The sequence below is a fragment of the Thermobia domestica genome, chromosome 3, assembly GCF_964235325.1.
Source record: "Thermobia domestica chromosome 3, izTheDome1.hap1.1, whole genome shotgun sequence".
Lineage (NCBI taxonomy): Eukaryota > Metazoa > Arthropoda > Insecta > Zygentoma > Lepismatidae > Thermobia > Thermobia domestica.
Window position 1 is genome coordinate 17,044,878 of NC_137456.1, and position 20,849 is coordinate 17,065,726.

Sequence of the window (20,849 nt, forward strand, 5' to 3'; positions counted from 1 at the left end):
TCCAATGATCAAAATATAAAACCTCTTAGATATGATATTACCTTCCTGTTATTGTAGTCCTCAACAGGCCCGCGACCAGAGGGGGCCTGCCCCACTAAACTTTTCGTGGCCCCTCCAAACCTTAACACAAAATGTTATTATTAATACAATTTTGTCATTTGTAAGAGAATTTTTAATGACTTTTCCCCCTAACATGTTCCTTCCCCCCCCCCCAAACCTCTGTGGCTAGTTGCGGGCCTGGCCCTCAACCATTCTTTTCAAGCAGTCAGCACAGCACGCTATTTGTACTTCTTGTGGCTTACACTTATATCACAGTACACCTGTTCGTATCTAACCGCATTTAGTATGGCCTCACGGCGAAGCACATCTATAAATCGCCACACATACGTGTGATTAGCAAAGATATGTGAATGAAACACTTGGTGCCAGCCCTCCACGGCATTATTTCCCTTGTTTCGGTCCCGTAAGAGAACGTCATAGTGATTCCAATAAGCATACTAGAACACGGAATCTCTTTGGTTTTCTTTTATTGTCTACCAATGTAAATGTCTTCGAAGTAGCCCAGAACAGATTGAAGATTGGAGACAATGCAACCAACAATTCTTCAAAGGCTTCCGTTACATCTCTTATAGAAACAAATGCCATAGCTGGGATTATAAGCATCATATTCATATTGCTGTTGTAGCCCTTTGAATGTGGTGGTAAGTGCTTTTTCATACACATCCACTGAGTGGTGCCACCGCAGTTGCTGCCACTATTTTCTCTCGCGCAACTTTTGTTTGCCACTCGAGAAGAAGCATTTTCTTAAATGGAGGCGTTCACACGGAGACACTGTAGTGGCCGCCACCGTATAGGGTTGCCAATGTATCGTTTGTAAACAGTATAAACTTACTTGGATTGATGATCAGAGAAGAAAAACGCACAGTTGTTTGTGGTCTAAAATTTATCTTCTTTTACGCCATGTACTGAAGTTCTCGACTGTATTAAAACATCCCTATACATACATATTAAGGGTCTGCCTTACTAAAAGTAATACAAAATTTACCCTTTTCCTTTTGCTTGTTTTCATAAGTCAAAGGAGATAAAGAAATGCAAGTTACCACAATCATAGATAATGTTTATTCTACAACTGAAACTATGAATCTGAAGAATTTCCAGTGTTGCTATACATAGAAATTACAGTGTTGCCAGAAAAACAACGCCCCTAAAATCGAAGTTAAGGCAGCGAGTAGAGGAGCGAGCTCAACTGCATTTGGTTACGTATCATGTTGTTTTGGTTTCCTATGAACTACTTTTTAAATAATAGTTGTATTTAGTATGTAATAAAATAGTTTTAATATACAGTTATTAAAACTAAATAATAATGTCATTTGTTACTGCTGTATCACACAACTTACGGTATAGAACAGAGCTATGCGTGATTATATGTTTTGTTTTTTTAATTCACCATTCAAGTTCAGAAATAAAACTATTTACTTTCGAAGATGTACTTTTATAACTCTAGGCATTTTGCAATAACAAATCTGTACGCTGTACAAAACTGCTTGAGTCAACTTTCAATCTAGCTCTCAAATGAACTTTAGAAACTTTCAACACAGTTAAAAGTGAATGAGAAGGGGAGATGTTATAACAGAACAAATCGGTTGTAAGATTTTATTCCTTACTGCAAAACTTTTGTAGAGGACTGCAACCCTCAAAAGAGCCCCTATCTTCGTAGACTTTGCTCTACTTCAAATTATCTTCTCGCTTCGCTAGTCATCCACACATCTCTTTACCGTGACGTAGAATGTCAGTGCATAATTTATGCATAGTTACAAATATGTAGAGTTTGTGGAAACTTCATATTCGTAAAAGGTTCGTTTGTGATGTCAAAACAAACCAAAGTGTCACAGTGAAAGGTAAGACAAAAATTAACAGTCCTTCAAATAATATTTTTGTGGAATTATATGATCGGCCGTACAGTGATATCACTCCGCGTTCCTCCACCAGCCGGAGCTTGCAGAAAGATAACTGCCTTTTTAGCGGACATGGGAGCAGTGATGCCAACCCGTGGGTAAAATTTCATATTGTAAGATTTTTGACAATGATTTTTCAAAATAGGATAAAGGGAATTTATGGGATTTTTCGTATATCTTTTCCATAGACGCCAACATAATTGTTTATGGGTAGTGAGTAGACAGTGGGTCCTCACTAAATGTGAAAATAATGCTAAGTGTCAAATTTTGTTATTATAAAATACATGTTAGCGTTAAAATAATTTGCAGTCACGTGTGGATCTAAAAGAAAAAAGTACCAAGGAACATTAATTGTGCTCTGTAATTTTTTAAGAAAGAGACAAAAAAAAGAAAGAACAGAAAGGAAGAAAATAAAACGAGAAACATCCAACTTCCAAATCGTTTTATACGAAATGACTGAAGAATGAAGTTTATCTAGTTTTATTATGTTCAAATGAAGAAAAGCGCGATGGAAATACAAAACTTAGAACAAAATGTACTTACGTTTGTCAGCATTTTCAATTGTTTCTTTCAGTTGAGGAAAATACTTGTTCATAAACTTCTGGATGAACGTAGACGATCAGAATTTTTGAAGAAAATGAATGATATACACTAATTTCACTGTTCATGTTTCCTAAGTATATATATATATTAGTATAGGGTGAGAAATTCAAGAACAAAATGGGATTTTATAACCATTTAGGTTGGCATCACTGCATGTGATTGTAGAAACAAGGGCATTCCCGCCGACAGCATGTCAAGCAACAAGAGCAGCCCGCATTTTAGCGACTGGCAGGAAGAAAACGAACCAGTTAGGATAATAATTATCAGTGTACTATAGGCTGTAAGAGTCATTTGAAACAGTAGCGTAATGGTGCAACAACGAAAGGCCGAGTTCCGTGACTCATGTGTGTAAAATGGTGAAATATTCAAATCCGCCTGTGTACCAAGATATGTATGACGAAATGGAAGGTTTTTTTTTCTTTTTTTTTTCTTCGGGAAGTCATTTGTCTGCCTACTTTTATTTCGTAAATTTCTCTGCGCCAGGGACGCCCGAAGAAAATTTTCTAGGGGGCATCTCCATAGTTGGTATATTACATCTGGTATTTCTGATATTTAATATACGTGGTTTGCTATATTCCATATACACTTTCGTGAGCCAGGTGGGCCCGGCCCCTCTTTAGGCGCCCATGCTCCACGAATCTCCAGTCCTGCTTCAAAAACTTCCATCGCGCCGAATTTTATTTGCGTGCTGTTTTATTTTATTTTATTTTTTTTTTTTTTTTGCCATTTTTGTCCTATTTTAGGCCTAAAATGTGATAAACGATGGGAAGCCTGGAATAAAATGTAATCGCAATGAATATGTGGAAGTTACTTTTTCGTTTAACATCTTAAGTGATAATATAATTGTAGTGTGAATGTTATGTTTGTGAAATTTTATTCCACACTTTTCACTTGGTAAAATTTTCATAACTTTTATTGGCGTAGGTAAGCGCAAGTGTTGTTATAAAGATTTTTTTATCATTAAATTTCGATGCAATAATCATTATTATTATTTGCATGCACAAGTTAATAAAATTTCTTGATTCAGATCCATATATCAATGTCGTAGTTTTTCTTGTACTTTCACGAAGCTATATGGAGATATGATCGGGAATCGAACCGGGTAACTTGTGTTAGTTTATATACTGTTCCCCGTCTTTATTTGTTTTTGAAAGATTGTTTGTAATTTGTTATTGGGATTCGCAGGTAATTACCAAAAAGTTCAGTTTTTGTTTTGTTTTGGCTCATACCGTGTTAGAACTGCCATCAATAGTCTAAACTCTCACCTCTAGGTTTAAGATTAACTCTTACCAGGAATGACTTCCGCCAGCTCTTGATGATGGATGTGTGTGAAATGATGATGATACTGCCTCGCCAAAATTTCATGCTACTTGAATATTGAGAAACTATATAATCCCTATTGTCTTTACCGGACGAATTTCACAAACTTTCTTGCCTAAAGTTTGGAAGAAATATTTAACACAGAATTTCAAGTTTTGGGGTCTAGATTTTGAGAGATTTTGTAAAGAGTGGTTTCTTAACCCACTGTCTCCATAGCAGCAGTCAAATGTCACAAAATCGTGAACTTATACACAATTTATGAACATTCGTACGAAGTTTCAGCTTGCCAGGTTTTTAAAGCTTTCAAAAATCTGGTGGAAAATGAGGCGCTAGTTTACTCATTAATATTATTTAGATTGTTTAAATAAGCAAAATGTTATTACATCATAATATACATATAACAGATATACCATTCATTATTTTTCCGTTTCAGCCCGTGTCCTTCGAAAGCTCCTCTAGAGGGTGATGATTCGTTGAGAACTGATGGTGATTTGCTTTCTGCTGATTCATTGAAAAAATACAAGTGTTCATGGTGCCCAAAACGTTTCTTCAGACCAATGGACCTTGAAAGACACACACGAGTGCATACGGGAGAGAAACCTTTTCAGTGTCTAGTGTGTAATAAACAATTCAGTCTAAAAGGGAACATGAAGAAACATTTGGAAAAGGTTCATCCTTTCTATTGTTATCTGTGTCGTACTAATTATGAATCGGAAGACGAACATAAAAATCATAATTGTATTTATGTCATGTAGATAATCATAAATATTATACGAGGTCATTTCAAAAAGTATCCTACTTTTGGTGAAGAAAACTACAAGCAACTATAAAACAGTCAAGATACTTTTGGGAATTCTTTTTCATAGTTCCTTGCTGCGTATTTTATACACACTTCTCCCAATTCATACAATATCTTCTGGTGACTGAAGTTGGTTTTGTTTCAAGTGAGTTTTCGTTTTTGAACAATACCAAGATCCATCGGTGGAGTAGAAAGTCTGGAAAACTATGGGAATTTGCGATCAAGGAGGCTTAAGTCGACTTCGGTACATTCCACGCTCTCTCCACATACCATAATAAGCTTTCAAATTAAACATATCGACCCTTTTGTCTACAATTTCTTAAATCGAAACTTAAGATCTTATGTATTAAGTGTCGCACTCAAGTCAAGTCTGTCGCACTCAAGTCATTTGTTATTTCGTCTTGTTGTTGCGGGCTAAACGAAATGTGCTTCACTCTCATCGTCATGTGTTCATCTTTCAAGAGTTGTTTCAATATTACCTAATTTGTGTGTTGGCTGCAATGTCGCATTAGAAATCTTGCTGAATCTTCCAAATGTTTTCCATTTTCGATCATTTTAAGCAGAATTTAGTGCAACGCCGAATCGTATCGTAATTTCTCACCAAATCAAATAGCAACTGTCATTTAGTAGACACATACACAAGCTTCACTGCCAGCTAGCTATAAATGTTCCCTACAAGCCAGGTAAGAACTTTGAGTGCGCTCGTGAAGGTTCCTTACGCCTCCTTTCCAGACGAAACTCCCACTGTTTCATTTGTTCCTGTGAGGGGAGAGATGGATACTTTTTGAATAGGACACGTATAATAATATTCGAATTTGATTTTATATATTCCAGAAGTAGCTATTTGTATAAGGTTTCGCAGTGTCATATTCAACAAAGAGTACAAATAATTTGTTTCACTTTACGTAATAAAACAAGATATGCACGCATACATTGTGCACAAAACATGTTACTGTTACAACACGTTACAGCAGGGCTTTGTGAAGTTGAGTCACTAGAGGATAGATATATTTGTTTATTGTATTTAAATCCTAACATTATAAGCCAAAGCTTTATTTTTATTTCAGACAAAGAGATCATTTATTATAATTATTATTTTAGAATGTTACATACAGTAGTGAGCAAATGGAATACTTAGGGCATTCGTACGTTTCCCAAATCATTCTCTGGATCAAAATTTCTATCAATAACATAAGTTACTAACTTAGGTCAGTATTGTCAGTTGGCGGGGAAATTTCACATAAAACGGGTGATTCTAAACACGGACGATTTTTTTTCTTTAAAGTAGGCTGAAAATGGGAAAATTTGACATTCTTTTTTATCACGTTTATTGAGGTGTTCCTCTTTTCACTCACTTTCTCACAGAAACACACTCATCAATCTTAAAGTTGGCGGACTCTTTATGCACCTAAACAGGCACTTTCGCGTAATACCATGGGTAAACAGGGGAACTATTAGCTAACTTTGCTACCCTTCTCCACCCCCCTCCGCATAAAATTGTAGTTTCTGAAACAAGTTTGAAACAAAATTACGTAGTTCTTTTACTATTTGGCATTCACAGAAATGCAGCTGCTGTGATTTAATGGCCAGAAGAAATATCTTAAAGTTGGCGAAAACACCATCCATGGAAAATTTTGCATGCAATAGGGAAATTTGCATTTATGAAACTGACAACACTGACTTAGGTGACCAGTTACCGAGACTGTTGTGATTCATTTCTTATTGTTGCTGATGCTCCTCTATTCACAATCCAACAAGTAATTCTTTCTGCTTTAAATCTTTCTATAGAATACATATACTTCATATAGTTTGCATATACTTTCCAATCGCTTTTGCATTTCAAGTAACAAGACCTAACGGATTTTCATAATAATCTGAGCTTGTTCGCACATTGTATCCTTGTACTGTTGAATATGTTTTTTTTTTTTTTTTCAAAAGTTGCCATTAATCAATAATTTATGTGGCCAATTTGACATTTTCTAACTACGTTTTTGTATACTATCAACATTATGGAGACCTAGAGTTGAAAATTGATGTAAAATGTTTAAAACAATAAAATCCACTTTTGTTTGGTTTTAAACCTGTTTAATTTATTTATTTGATTTAATTAGATGTATCGCAAATGCAAAAGGTACTAAGAAAGTTTTGCAATACAGATTTATTTATTTATTTATTTCCATCACATTCAATACACCTCTCCATTTTCCCAAACCAGTCGTTAAACCTGATCTGCCAAGCTTCCCAAGGGAGTAAGGCACACTCCTCCCAAGCCCTTAGAAGATCCTATCACTAGAAAACCGCATCCCTTTCACCTTCATTTTCACATACGGGAACAGTGCAAAGTCACAGGGAGCAAGGTCTGGACTGTAAGGAAAGTCCCCAGTACCTGTAGGGATCAAATCTTCGATGCAAGCTTTCGCGCGGTGAGTTGGAGCATTGTCATGATGAAGAAACCAGGTGTCCATTCTTGAATTTGGTCATGGGTTCTTCATAGACTCGATGACTTTAGGCAGGCACTTACCGTGTACCATTTAGCTGTAACTGTCTTTTGTGTATCCAAAACGATATGCTTCACAATTCCACTCGATTTGAAAAATACAGCCATCATTTTCTTCTTTACTGTTTGGGATTTTCTGACAGCTACAGATGCATCTTCATCAAAGGCCCAAACTTCGTTCTGAGTCTTGATCGGCAAGTTTCTTTTCTTTTCTTTCTTTTTTTTCTTTTCTTTTCTTTTCTTTTCTTTTTTTTGTTTTTTTTATGTTCCTCCACTACTCCTGCTCTTGCAGTTTACTTACGATCTTACTGGCAGACGCATCTACTCCTTACTCTGGTTTAGTCTCTCTCCTGTTTCATATTGTCTCTTCTCTCTTTTCGTATTTTATACCCAAATGCTAGGGGTGGGACTTTTATTACCTGAGTCTTAATAATTAGATCTCAGGCGTCTTATTTCTTCTTGAAGTATCATTTATTCTGGAAAGTAAGGGAAACAATTGTAGTACATAATAGCATAGTTACAACACATTCACAAACACACAATACAAACATATATAACACACAATAGAATATATATTTATTGCTTCACTTCTTTCCTCATTTAGATTTCTCATCTTATAAACTTTGTGTTATTGTCATTATTTTCATCATTTGGTTTCCACTTGTGCTAATATTTCTCATGTGAAAATTCATGATGAATTTTCTCCTGTGCAATTTTCTTTGCTGTTTCTCTCTTGTACTTCTCCATTTTAAGATTTAAGATGTTTCTAATAACCCAGTTGCATCTACCTTGAATTTTACATAACTTAATTGTAAGTACAACATACCTAACTACATATAAACACAACACAAAATACACATACTACATATTAACCCAAAACTTCTCTGTTTCCACAAACAACTATGTTATATTTTAAAATAATCTCTCAATTGATAAAATAATTCTAACAGAGTTCTATCATGGTTGTTTCCTGTATGTTTCTTCATCGCTGTTTCTTTCTGTGTTTCACCATTTTTAAATTATTTCTAATAACCTGATAGAATCTTTCATTAAACAGTCCTCCGTATTTTCCTGAACATAAATTTCACATATATGCATTGGTCTTCGATTATTCTGTGTGCTATATCCTTGTTCTTCACATCATAATAGTACAACCAATTTTCGTCACCTGTCACGATGTTGTTTACGTATCGAGATTGTCTCTTATCAAACATTTGCAGCACCTTCCGGCACAATGTCACATGTCGTGTCATCTGCTCTTCAAGCAGACTATGCGGCACGCAGACACAACAACTTTTCTTCACGCAAATGTTCGTGCAGAATCGAACTAATTGTTGCTGCATTTAGCCCTAAAGTATACCCAAACCCTGTCTTTGTCAAGCATTTTCCTAACAGCAGTAATGTTTTCCTCCGTAACTGACATCCGCAGCTTTCCCGCCCTCTCAACGTCAACCAGGGTTAAATTTCTCCCATGGAATTCTTTGTACCACATGAATATTAGTCGTACGATGTGGACAGACACTACCCAGTGCAAGAGTAATTTCTTCTACGCACTTGTCTACGATTAAACCACACACTTGTCTACGCTAAGTTATGCCACAAAATTGGTCGTATCTCATTTCGTGACCAAAATGCCATACTAAGCACTTTAAACTATCACTGCTAATGAATAACTCAGCCCATTGACTTTCGCAGTAGTTACTGTGTAAATATGAATATGTCTCAGCCTGCACCAAGAAGCAAACTCCTGCAACACATGGTTGTATCGTATTGCAAAACTTTCCTAGTACCCTTTGTAATTTGTTATAGTTTTTACATAACATTTACATGTGTAACTGTGTCATTTGTGTTTCGTATACCGTTTTCGTTAATCAAACGCTAAAAGCTGCCAGTTCTCCCGTGGCGTGCAAGAGTATAAAATGTGTCATTGTTCCAGCATTTGCAGCAATTTTTAACGCAGAAAACAGCAAGGAAAGACAAAGGCACAGGTTTAAGAAATGGACATTTTCTTTCTGATCAAAAGTTGTAAATTAATTATATCATTGTGTAGAATTAGCCTTCCATATAACATACTAAAATTCTCCGAAAAAATCGTAGTTACCGAGATACAAAGCTCCAAACAATGGACAAACACGCGTCGTGCGTCACAGTAACAGAAACAAGCATTTTGGCGTGACATCATATCTCAATTCTTTTCTCTGAGCCGTATTGAAATCTGCAGTGAAACCTTTCATATTACAGTTTCTTACTGTAACCTACCAATAAATTTAGTGGAATAGTGAAAGGAAAAGTGACTAAATAAGCAAAACACTTTTTATATATAAAAACAACTTGTTAATAAACCTATTCTTCTAGTTTAAAATATACTAATAATGATCTGCTATGGTCTATCATTACAAATATTACATATTAGCAGGATTATTTTACTATTGTATTAGACCAGAAAGATTAGAAATGTAACTACTATATATATTCAAATTAAAAATAAATCAGCACAGATTGAGAATAAACCACCATATTATAGCTACAAATATAGAGCTTTTCTTTAATTTGAAAAGTTTGCTTTCAGTGCTTTGAAAATTCATGTTATTGGCGCCTGTACATTTCTGAAACTATTAATTGTATACATTGAAAATTTGTCGGCATACATATTATAAATGTATTGAATCCCCATGCTATTATACTACAGCTACAAATATAGCACTTTCTGCACCAAAAATTTCTTAGTGCCTTTAAAAATCCGTGTCCCATCATGTCTTTCTACCGTTTACTGAACATATTAGCAATTGGTCCACACACACCATTTGTACAACTATTCTTATCTTAATGCTAAAAGAATCGTGTTATTGCATCTTAGACATTAGTCCTTTAATTTTTTTTTAAATTGTAGATTGGTTTCCCTTATACATATTGTTTTACTCACTGGCATATAGTATTATCGCGAACTACGTTAAACTTATTTATTCAACTTTTGTCCGTAATTGTACTTTTAGTTCATTACTCTCCAAAATAACTTATAAAAACAGTAAAGAAAAACTTTGACTATTTCAAAAACAAGTACATAAACTCTTTATGTGTATATTATATATTAGAGGATTCACTATTGTATAATTTTTTTTCATGTTATTGTATGTTTAATTTAATAAAGTTAATGATCTAATAATGCGTTTTCTTAAATTTTATCTAATAATACCCTTCTTCAATTAACTAGCTATTAGAAAATGGTGGCTGGTAGCAAGTACCCATTTGTAAATCTGGATTTGAATGTATATGTGAATAATATGAGATTTAAGACATATACATTCAATGCGTAATGAATATAGCGTACCTATGTATGTTTATGCTTTTATTACGATATTTGTGCATCTATTTTTAAGTTGTTCCTCAAGGCAGGCTTTCCTAATCAGTGTGTCACGTAGCTGTGTAATGTGTGTCACGAAATTTCAAAAATTTTAATTAAATTTTATATCATGTAGTAGGTGTATAAGTCTGTAGACTTTACACATTTTTTTAAACATGAAGGGCTGTATTCAAAGAGAATTCGTTAATCGAAGTTTAGTCACAGACTAGTTAGTAAACATACTAACTCTTTACTAAGGAAGGTGCACGTTATGGTATTCAGAGTCTACTTTGAGTACAACTAAAATGATGATTTGGATATGATTAACTTATATAACCTCAATGCATCGGGTGAGAAAAATAAATGTTGCATGCGTAATCTGTAAAAATGAAAATATATGAAATACGAAATGTTGTGTCGCACGCTAAACCGTGGGTAAAATATTAGCCTCTGCTCTAGATTAATTAGCCAAATTTGATTAACTTCGTCAAATACTACGTCCTAATCAGAGACTCTGAATACAACTTTGATAACCATCTGTTAGTCAACCTCGTAGTATGGCGTTAATCAGACTCCAAAACGACTGTGCATAAGGCCCGAAGTCTTTTAATAATAAATTGAAACAACTTTTTGAGACAGACTGTGCCAGCTAACGGCGGCATTAATGCTTCATTGCAGTTGGTAATACTTAGATAATACTATATAGAAAATTATAATATTATACTATTATAGGCTAATTTATGTGCTTTTATATTATTATTTTATATGGTAATAGAGGAATCTAATAAGTGTCGTGATGAGAACGTTCCTTAAAATGTGTCGCCAGTCAAAAATGATTGGAAATGTTCGCCTGAAAGTATATTACATAGACTGAAGATGGCTTACCATAGACTGAGAAGTCCCTATGCACTATTTTCACTGACTAAATTCTTCATTTCAATGCAAGAGTATTTCTTATAATAATCACTCATTCATTTCGTCCTTCTTCTTATTTTACTCATTTTCCTCTCAGTTAAGCTTTCATCCCGATTCTTTTGTGCCTTTTCTAACATTTTCTAATTGGTTCATATGATGCTGCATATTGTGAAGTTTATGGTAGAGTATAATAAAACAGTCCGGAATAAGCACTTCATCTATCTCTATAATGAATTTACAAAATTTCTTTGTAAAATACAAAATGTTTTTCAAAGTCCAGTGAATCCTCAGCACACAGTAGTGGCTTCGGAAACATACAGGTTCAATTTGTCTTAGGTTAAATAGGTACTATATAGATTAGATAAGTACTCCGTCGCTCATTGCAGCCTCCGGGATAGGTAATTGAAAGGATCTCCTTTGTCCACTGCGACCTCGGTAGATATTGCAGCCTCGAAAGTAAGATGGTTATTATTATATCTCTTTCGCTCGCTACAGCCTTCTGAGATGAGGTTTAGAGGGATTCTCCTTAGCCCATTGCGGCCCCCGGACAGAGGTGTTGGTAGGTTAATGATCAGCTGTCGACTGATACTTATGAACCTCTTTTATGGGTATCCTCTGAAGGGTCAGTTTGTAAGGAGAGGGTCGTCTGTCTTCAGTTTTCTTTCAAACCAACTTCGTGATTTCCCAATTTTCGCCTTCCATCGTCTGCTGGTGACAATGTTTGTACACAGTAGCATGTGGTTGTGAAGAATGTTTCAATTTACGGAGGGTGCTTACGCGGGAGGATATGGAACCTTACGATATAAATTGAATATAACTTCAATGAGTGAAAAATATTAATCGTATTGTAAATCATAAGTAGTGTGAGTGCTAGCAGAAGGTAAACAAAAATGGCGATCTGTTAGCAATGTTTATTTTTCATATACGTACAGCACATTTAAATAAATAATTTGTACTACGAGAATAAGCATTATCAATTGCATGAGGTTGGCAACGAAAGACATTTTTTCATCGCTATAATTAGTCTTTCTCGCATGAGAAAACAGTTAGGCATATGTCATTTTATTCACTTCGAAGTGATCCATTGATTAACGGATATCTTATTATCTTTGGGCGATATCACAGTCAAATAAGTCAGTTTCGTTCCACAGTTATGAACTTATGATAGACTTTGAAACTTTGCTAATTCAATATTGAGACATCTATAAATTCTGGCTGCAATAGAGCGACAGTAAGATAACAAACCTGTTAAACTAATACTGAATCCATATCAAAAAGAGTTCCTTGCTATGTCTTACAATTTTTAGCTGAATTGATTTTTTAAAAAACGCTTGTCACTATATATTACCCATTTTTATTCTATGTCGAATGAAGTTGTAACTATAAACGTTTGATTTCTGTCACATCTGCTTTGAATAGATGGTTAATGGAGGATATAGAACCTATTCTTGGGACGGTAAATCGATTCCAGAAAACCTTTTCCCGATATACGAGTAGCTTACCACTTTTGCTCTGTCAGTCACTTCTGGCTTTAGTAGGTAGTAGAGTATTATTGGCGGATATGGTACTTCTTCAGACGCTGAATCAATCCCAAGAAACCACTGATCTCTACCTGTTACTGATTTTGCTCTATGGTAAACAACGTTAAAACCGAAACTACTACTATTTTTTTATTTCCGGTTTTAGTAGAGTAGTACGCGGAGCTGATATCATTCCTTGACATGCTGACAGGGCCGGATTTAGCATTTTGGCGCCCCTAGGCCCAATAACTTTTTCCGCCCCTTGTCTGGTTAAAGTTACTTTCCTAAAAACCTTTATTAAAAAAATTACATCAGGCCTATATGTTAATTGCTTAAACACCACTCCACGATGCAATTTTATCATTGCAAGTTTTTTTTTTTTTTTTTAAGGAATTTACTTGGTTCTGGGCTTAACAAAATACCGTTAATGTGCTAACAAAAGATTGGTGATTAACTTTGGTTTTGTTCAATTTATCCATTTGGGCAAATAAATTTAAAAAAACTCTGTAGTAAAAAAATAAGTAAATAAGTAAAAAAAAAACCAGCCAGTTCTCCCGTGTTTGAGATCAATGTTGTAACGAAGTTGATGCATAATGTTGAAAAATAGTTTAACTTTACCAACAATTATTTGTTCCAATGAACTTCAAAATCAGAATGCTTTATTATTCTGATTTTTTAATCAGTTCAAAAAATATGTTAAGTTATGGCTATTTATTTTTATTTCTAGATATTTTTTCATTTTTTTTCTCCCGGCCGTGCGCTCCCTGGGAGTTTGCGCCCACCGGGATTATTGGGAAATCCGGCCCTGCATGCTGAAACGATTTCGAGATACCGCTTGTAGTAATCTACTGTATTATCGTTTTTGTAGTATGGCGATCAACATTGAAAATGAAAGTACTAGTAAACGTTTACCACTTTCAGTTTTAGTAGAGTAAGCAAGTAGGAATGGTATCCTTTCTTGACAAGAAATTAATTGCAAAAGTCCGCTTGTCGCTATATACCTAGGTATTATAGCTTTTGTGCCATGGCTATCAACGTTGAAACTGGAAATGATTGATATCTACCACTTGTGGTTTCAATAAAGGGTTAATGTGGGACATATATAACCTATACTTAAGACGCTGAACCTATTTCGAGAAAAGCACTTCACGCTATCTATTACCATTTGTGTTATGTAACGATCAACGTTGAAATCGGAAATAGTTCATTTCTAATGGGGAAGGTGAAATATATTCTTGGGTCGCTGAATCGATTTCAAAAAAATGTCTCCTCAGTATCTTTTACCGATTTTGCTCAGTGGAAATCAGTATTGAAACCGGAAGTACTGATAAATGTGTCACTTTGGTTTTGATAGAGAGATACGGATAATGATGGTATGTTAAACGCTGAATTGATTCTGGGAAACTGCTTGTCGCTGTATAGTACTGTTTTCTTTCTATGACAGTCAACGTTGAAACCAGAAACGGTTGATTTTAACCACTTTAGATTTGAATAGAGGGTTAATGAAAAGATATAACCTATTATTGGGGCGGTGAATCGATTAAAGAAAGCACTTCTCGGTACATCTTTTCGTTTTTGTTCTGATAATTTCGACGGACGGATACGTGGGTAGTCCCAGAAGTACCTAACCTGACGTACGTATGGCGGTTGTTGTTCGATAAACATTACAATGGTCGAAAGAACTAGCCTTATAAAGCTTAAGTATGAAGTTTGAAGGCGCTACGTTGTTTTAGTATTTGTTTGACACCCATCAATAGTGAACGCTCTCAGTGAATTTGTAAACTTGGGAAAAAATGTGTCTTCGTTATATGATACAATACATTCATTTGAAAGCTCTCAGTCCAGTCAATATGAAAGCCAAGCTAGATTCTACCCTGGGCGAGACTGCTCCTTCGTTTACAACAGTAAAATATTGGGTGCAAGAGTTTAAACGAGTGCGTACGAGCTGCGAATACGAACATCGCAATGGTGAACCAAATGAAATGACCATGCCAAGTTTAAAAAAAAACTCCACAAAGTTGTATTGGATGACCGTCAACTGAAAGTCTGTAAGCTAGCAGACATGATAGGCATGTCAAAAATTGCTGTACACCGTATATTGACTGAAAATTAGGACATAAGATAGCAGTGCGTGGGATGGCTGCTGCGTTTACTCATAGTAAAACAAAAACAGCGTCGTGACGATGTTTCCATCAAGTGTTAAACGGTGTTTCACACCAATAAATCCGATTTTTGCGTCAATTCATAACCATGGATGAAACATTGATCCGTCATTTCATTCCTGAAAAGAAGGAATAATCAAAATGATGGACGAAGGGAAGAATTAGCCCCAAAGAAAGCGAAGACAGTTCCATCTGCTGGCAAGATTATGAAGTCAGTTTTTGGGGATACGCATGGGATAATTTTCATTAACTTCAAAAAGAAAAACAATCAATGGCTAGAATTACGCAAACTTATTGCAGCATTTGAGTGATGAAATGAAGAAAAACAGATTTATTTGGCATGGAAAGAGTTTTTCATGAAGACAATGCACCAGTTCACACATCCTCTATCCTGTCGGCTGAAATCAATGAGTTAAAGTTGCTTCCTCACGCATCCTATTCGCCAGATTTAGCCCCTTGATTTTCTCTTTCCAAACTTTAAAAAATGGATCCGTTGTAAAATATTAGCCAACAATGAAGAGGTGGAATGTGCTGTTAATGGCTATATGAGTCATTCTTCCTCTCGCGACTAGCTGGTCTTTCTTCCTACGCCCATCTTTATCGTATGGAGTGTGTAAATCCATCACATAGCAAAAAGGTTCTATCTGCCTGCCCATCTCCTCTCCTCCCTCCAGCTACAAGGAGGTGGGTAAAAATTACGTTTTTTTCCCGTCATGTGAAAAGTGTGATTGCATTGTATGTAAGAGCAGGCGTTTAAAGGTCTGTTCCCTGAGCCAGCTGACACGAGAAAGAACCAAGGTAGAACATGTAAACGAGGGTAATATAAAGCATTTGGACTTAAGCTATGTTGCCAAACCTCTCATGGACTCCATATTAAAATATTTTTGATCGTTCCTCATTCCTATGCAGGAATGAATGTCTATATCGTTTTAATTATTATTAACTTTGTATTAATTGGAAAGCTACCTCACTTCGTGATTACATTACATAGCCAGTCCTGGTATGAATGCAACTATTATTTAGAAATGAAACATTAAAGAACAATTTTTACCAATAAGAAAACCTGTTGTTTTATCAGAAAAATCATATCTATTTAGATTCCTTAAAAGGAGCAAAAATGATAGTTGTTAAATTTGTGACTGACATTCTTTTAACAAATATGGGCTCTTTTATATGTTAGTTTGTAATCCTAATCCGTATGTGTAACATTGTAAGCGAATACTACTTATGTAGTGCTGGAAATAAAGTGTATTTTTCGCATGCAGATCATGTATGTTTTTCATTTTAAAAAGGAATAAACACTGCTTTATTTCTCTGATTTCAGCACTGCTTCCACTTCAGCTGCCCCAGTTGATACTAACCATGAAGCTAATAAGGGTAGTCGGCCAACTGGTAAATGGAAACATCTCTGTGCTTGGTGTTCGAAATGTTTTAGAACTCCCTGTGAACTTTCAAGACATGTGCGAACACACACAGGAGAACGTCCATTCAAATGTCCAATGTGTCCGAGTTCCTTTAAAATAAAACACCAACTGAAAAGTCATTTAAAAGTACATTTGACAAAGAAGTAGGAGGGTAACTTTTGTCCAAGTATTGTCTTAAGATGTTTTAAATAAATATTCTACATTTATTAAAGATTGACGAAGATTCCAGGGACTCTGAAATGTTTGAAAATATATGTGCTCGTTTATAGAGAAGCCATCAAATTGTATTGATATCTGTTCTATTCTTAAGAAAATACGGAATTGCGTTTTCTATTGTATTTCTGATCTTAAGTTTTGACTGAATAGTAAGATCTTTATTTGCTGGTATGGTTATCAGGTATGATGGTAAGGATTCCAATTGGTCACTGTACAAAAATTAAAAATCAGTGGTTATGTTATTAGTGATTTGATATTTGATAAGGCGAATTTGTACTGACCTATAATGTGCAGTTTACCCCAACTTTATTTTAGTGTTTGCCACAATATTGTCTCATTGCAGATTTATCAGGTATCAATATCGTGAAGATTGAGACATGCTCATGCAGTTGTTGCGAGGATCCCTATTTTTGATCTCAGTGGTACGCGTTCTGACCTTGGGAATAAGAGAGGTTTCGTCTTATATAGCCAGGCTGGTGGAAATGAACATTAAACTCCAAACAAATGAAGAAATACAAAGCATTTTTAGTGTTCATAAATTAACAGTTTCATTTCTTCTCGTAATGAAGCTCTTAATGTCCTATTCCATTTCTCCTCGTAATAGAGTCCTTAATATCAATGTCCTATTCTTATCTTATGCTATGCGAATAAAAAGCCAAGGTTTTCTTCTGTTGTATCTTGCCTCAATAAGGACCGTTCTCCTGCCAATTAAATTTGGTAACTTAAAGAAACGTAGATGTACGAGATAAATCTTTAAAGTTGGTTGTAAAATACGCAATAAAGCTGATTGCTGTAAATAGAGGTAGTAAGAGGTAAACGTGTAAGGGATTATAATGGTTAACGAGAGTTAGGTTATGAACAGTAACCATTTGGCATTGAGTGTCGGGATATTTTATGGGAGGAAGATGAGGAATGTAAGAAAGTAATTAATGATTCCGAAAAGGGCGAACATCATGAGTCCGTTGATGGGGAATGATATTAAATAACTAATGTCGAAAAGCCCGTTTTCTTGAAGAAGGAGAAAAGAGGGGTGAAACATGGAAAGAAGGTTATGTAAAGCATAATTTTCTATGAGAATTTCTTATGTCCCATTGTAAGGGATGTAACGTGCCTCTAAGTGCTCCGTCCTGGGCCGCTGGTTATAAAAACCAGGACAAATTATGGTAAGCGGGATTTGTAATTTCAATGAATAATGTATATAATAGTAAATTAGCATTTAAATATTTCCGTGAAATACATATCAAGTTTCATTCTAAAATTCTGAGTTAATTTTTTACTATATCTAGCACAAATACTTCCAAAAAATAGTAGAAATTTTCCAAATTAAAATTGTGAAAAATAGGTAATACTGATAATTGAAATAACTGATTTCAACTAGAAAATTTTATAACAAAACTTGCAGAAAAATTAATATGAAATACAGAAATACATTTTCAACAAAATATAACAATTTAAAGCTATATTGAAAAATTTGAATCTTTATCAAAAAACTAACTTGCTTTTTAAAGCTAGGTTGAATAGTACTATGAGTCTTTTCAACAAGAAGTACACCTTTTATACAAATTTCAACAATTTATCTAATATATAGTAGACTTCCTATATTTTGTCAATCCGATATCTATATTTGTTCCTTAGGAAATATAACTATATATAAAGAATATTTTATAATCAAAAATTTACACTCACCCAATTAATTAAGTATTGATCAACCCTCGATCACCTTCGGGAGGAAGTGTTTCGATACGCCTCTTATTACCCGAATATAAATTCACACCAAATGTAGAAATTTCGAATTATCACACCAATAAATAGGTAGATAATTTAAGAACTATTATCAAATTCACCTTATTCACGATTTAGAACACTATAATTTTTCAAACTATACAACTTTCATGATGACCTTTATAAATTCACAAATCACGAAGAGTTTAACCTTGCCCAGTGACATATCGTTTCGAATGGCTGCTCAGGCTGCCGGCAGCTCATTCGAACGTATGTAGTTCAGGAACTTCCACTAGAGGCGCTCGAGTACCCTATGGTTCAGGAACTGATAGCACAACCTTCTAGGATAACAATGACCATATTAACTTTTTTATATAGTGTGATAAATCAACACGTAACAGGGAGTACAAAAAATAGTCTGAAAATGTTAACCGTACTCATCTGCCCAACCTACCTCAGGAAACTTGATCTGGTTTTGCTTCAAAACATCAATAAACTTCATTAGTTGCGAATCCTCTAATCATCACTAGTCATATTCACTAAATCTCCTTACAATGGACTTGAAAGTTCAAAATTTTAGCAATTTTGAGCGGTGACACACAGTATGCGAGACAAAGTTTCCTCTTCTACATTGATTACTGCAGGTGTATATTGAATTTCCAATTCCAAATCTTGCATCTCTGTATACCACCACCTGGTGTTCCAATATGTAGTACTTTTAAAGTGTACTGAAAACTGGTAATCCATTTGTACGACCACATGATTTCCTATCAACAGATTGAGTCACTTCTTAATAGCTGTTATAACTCACAACATCTCTATCTCTGTAATAGTATAGCGGGATTCCCAAGGCTTGAGTATATGTCCACTGAATCCAATAACTCGTTTCCCATCTTCATAGTCTTCTGTCAGGATAACTCCGGTTCCAATGGTTGAACCGTCAACGGTGATGATAAAATCTTTTGACATGCCTGGGTACACCAAAAGTATATTGTTACTAATCTCATGCTTTATTTCCTCAAAACACTTAATTTGTTCAGGCAACCAAGACTATTTTTCCATGTTTCATCAGGTGCTATATAAGTGCCGATTTACGAACAAAATATTGTATAAATTTGTAGCAATGCTGAAAAATCATAACTTCCTTTGCAATGCTTTGACAGTAGTTGGCCTTGGCAGTGATTTTACTAGTTCCACGTATTCAAGGTTCTTTGCTATTCTCGCAAGTGTAACAACAAATCGTTAAAAAACTTGCTTTCAACACCATAACTGTGCATTTTTAAAACAAATTACCGGTAATGTTCGATACCTCCAACTTGCCTACAATTCAGTGTCATTGGATCAGTCACTGGGATCAAAATTCATCAACATAAACTAAGTACTTTTCAAGAATAGCAATTCCCAGTACTTTCAGTAAGGCCGCCATTAAACATACTCCTCCATTCTTGTAGTCAAAGAACACTGCAGTTCCAATAGATATGGACTGCAAAAGAAATTACTAGAAGATCCAAACAATCTTTGGTTAACTCAACTGGCAGTAGGAATGAACCAGATCGAGAGACGTAGCACAGATCATCCCATTAAATCTTGCAAAGATCATCGACGCGTTGAACTTCAAATTTGTTAACAAGACGAACTTATTAAGCTGCACGAAATCTACACAGACTATGATCTCATCAGGGTTTCTGTTTTTATCACCACCAAGCGATGATGATGTTTGGATAGTGCAGTCTCAATGGTACCGTGATGCAACACTTTTGAATCTGATCCCTCACCTTATCCCAGTAACAACGGAATTCCGTAAGGTCGTTTTACAATAGATCTTCAGTAGTCACATGGATTGTGTAGCTAAATTTGTTGCATTTTCCTTGGAAGTGGGCGAAACGCTTTCTTTTCATGCGTAATTTAAACATTTCCTTGTCTTCAGAGCAATAGGTGTTTTCTCCAACCACTTATCTAAACTCTTCTGGAGTAGCGTACAAACTTCCTTCCACCATCTTCTCCCTGCATTGCATGGCTTCTACTCGTACAAGCCAATCATTGTATTTCCCGAACGAATAGCTCATATGATGACTTCATAATAGCTTGTCCCTTCACTTCTGCCGGTATAATTCGTTCGAAATTGCAGTCATAACTTTCCAATGATACCTTCATTATACGCTTTTCCTTACTGCATTTACGCCATATTCCAATATTTAATACTTCTTTCATCTTCTCATAATTACACCCACATCTGTAATTTTCTTGTCATACCTGCTTCTTTTACGTGACATTCGCATTCCTTTAATATTTCACCTGTGATACCCTCGAAGATAGGGTCGTCCATATTCGTCTTATTACTCATATTGTCGCACCTCGTACCTCCTTCCTCTCTCA

At 35.2% G+C, this 20,849-nt stretch overlaps 1 protein-coding gene across 5 annotated transcripts in view; it reads left to right on the plus strand.

Annotated features, from left to right (window-relative positions):
* LOC145680197 (uncharacterized) overlaps window positions 1-20,849 on the plus strand; it is a 161,061-nt gene that overhangs the window by 119,204 nt on the left and 21,008 nt on the right. Inside the window, exon 4 of one of the 5 annotated variants that reach the window (XR_014130616.1) lies at window positions 16,436-16,940. Coding sequence is in view for 4 of the 5 variants with exons in the window: in XM_081750454.1 (XP_081606580.1) it covers window positions 4,312-4,633 (322 nt within the window). In the remaining variant the exon portion in view is untranslated. Of the gene's footprint in view, window positions 1-4,311; window positions 6,724-16,435; window positions 17,967-20,849 lie in introns of those variants that run through there. The other 4 variants (XM_081750454.1, XM_081750456.1, XM_081750459.1 and 1 more) reach the window with 4 other exon arrangements.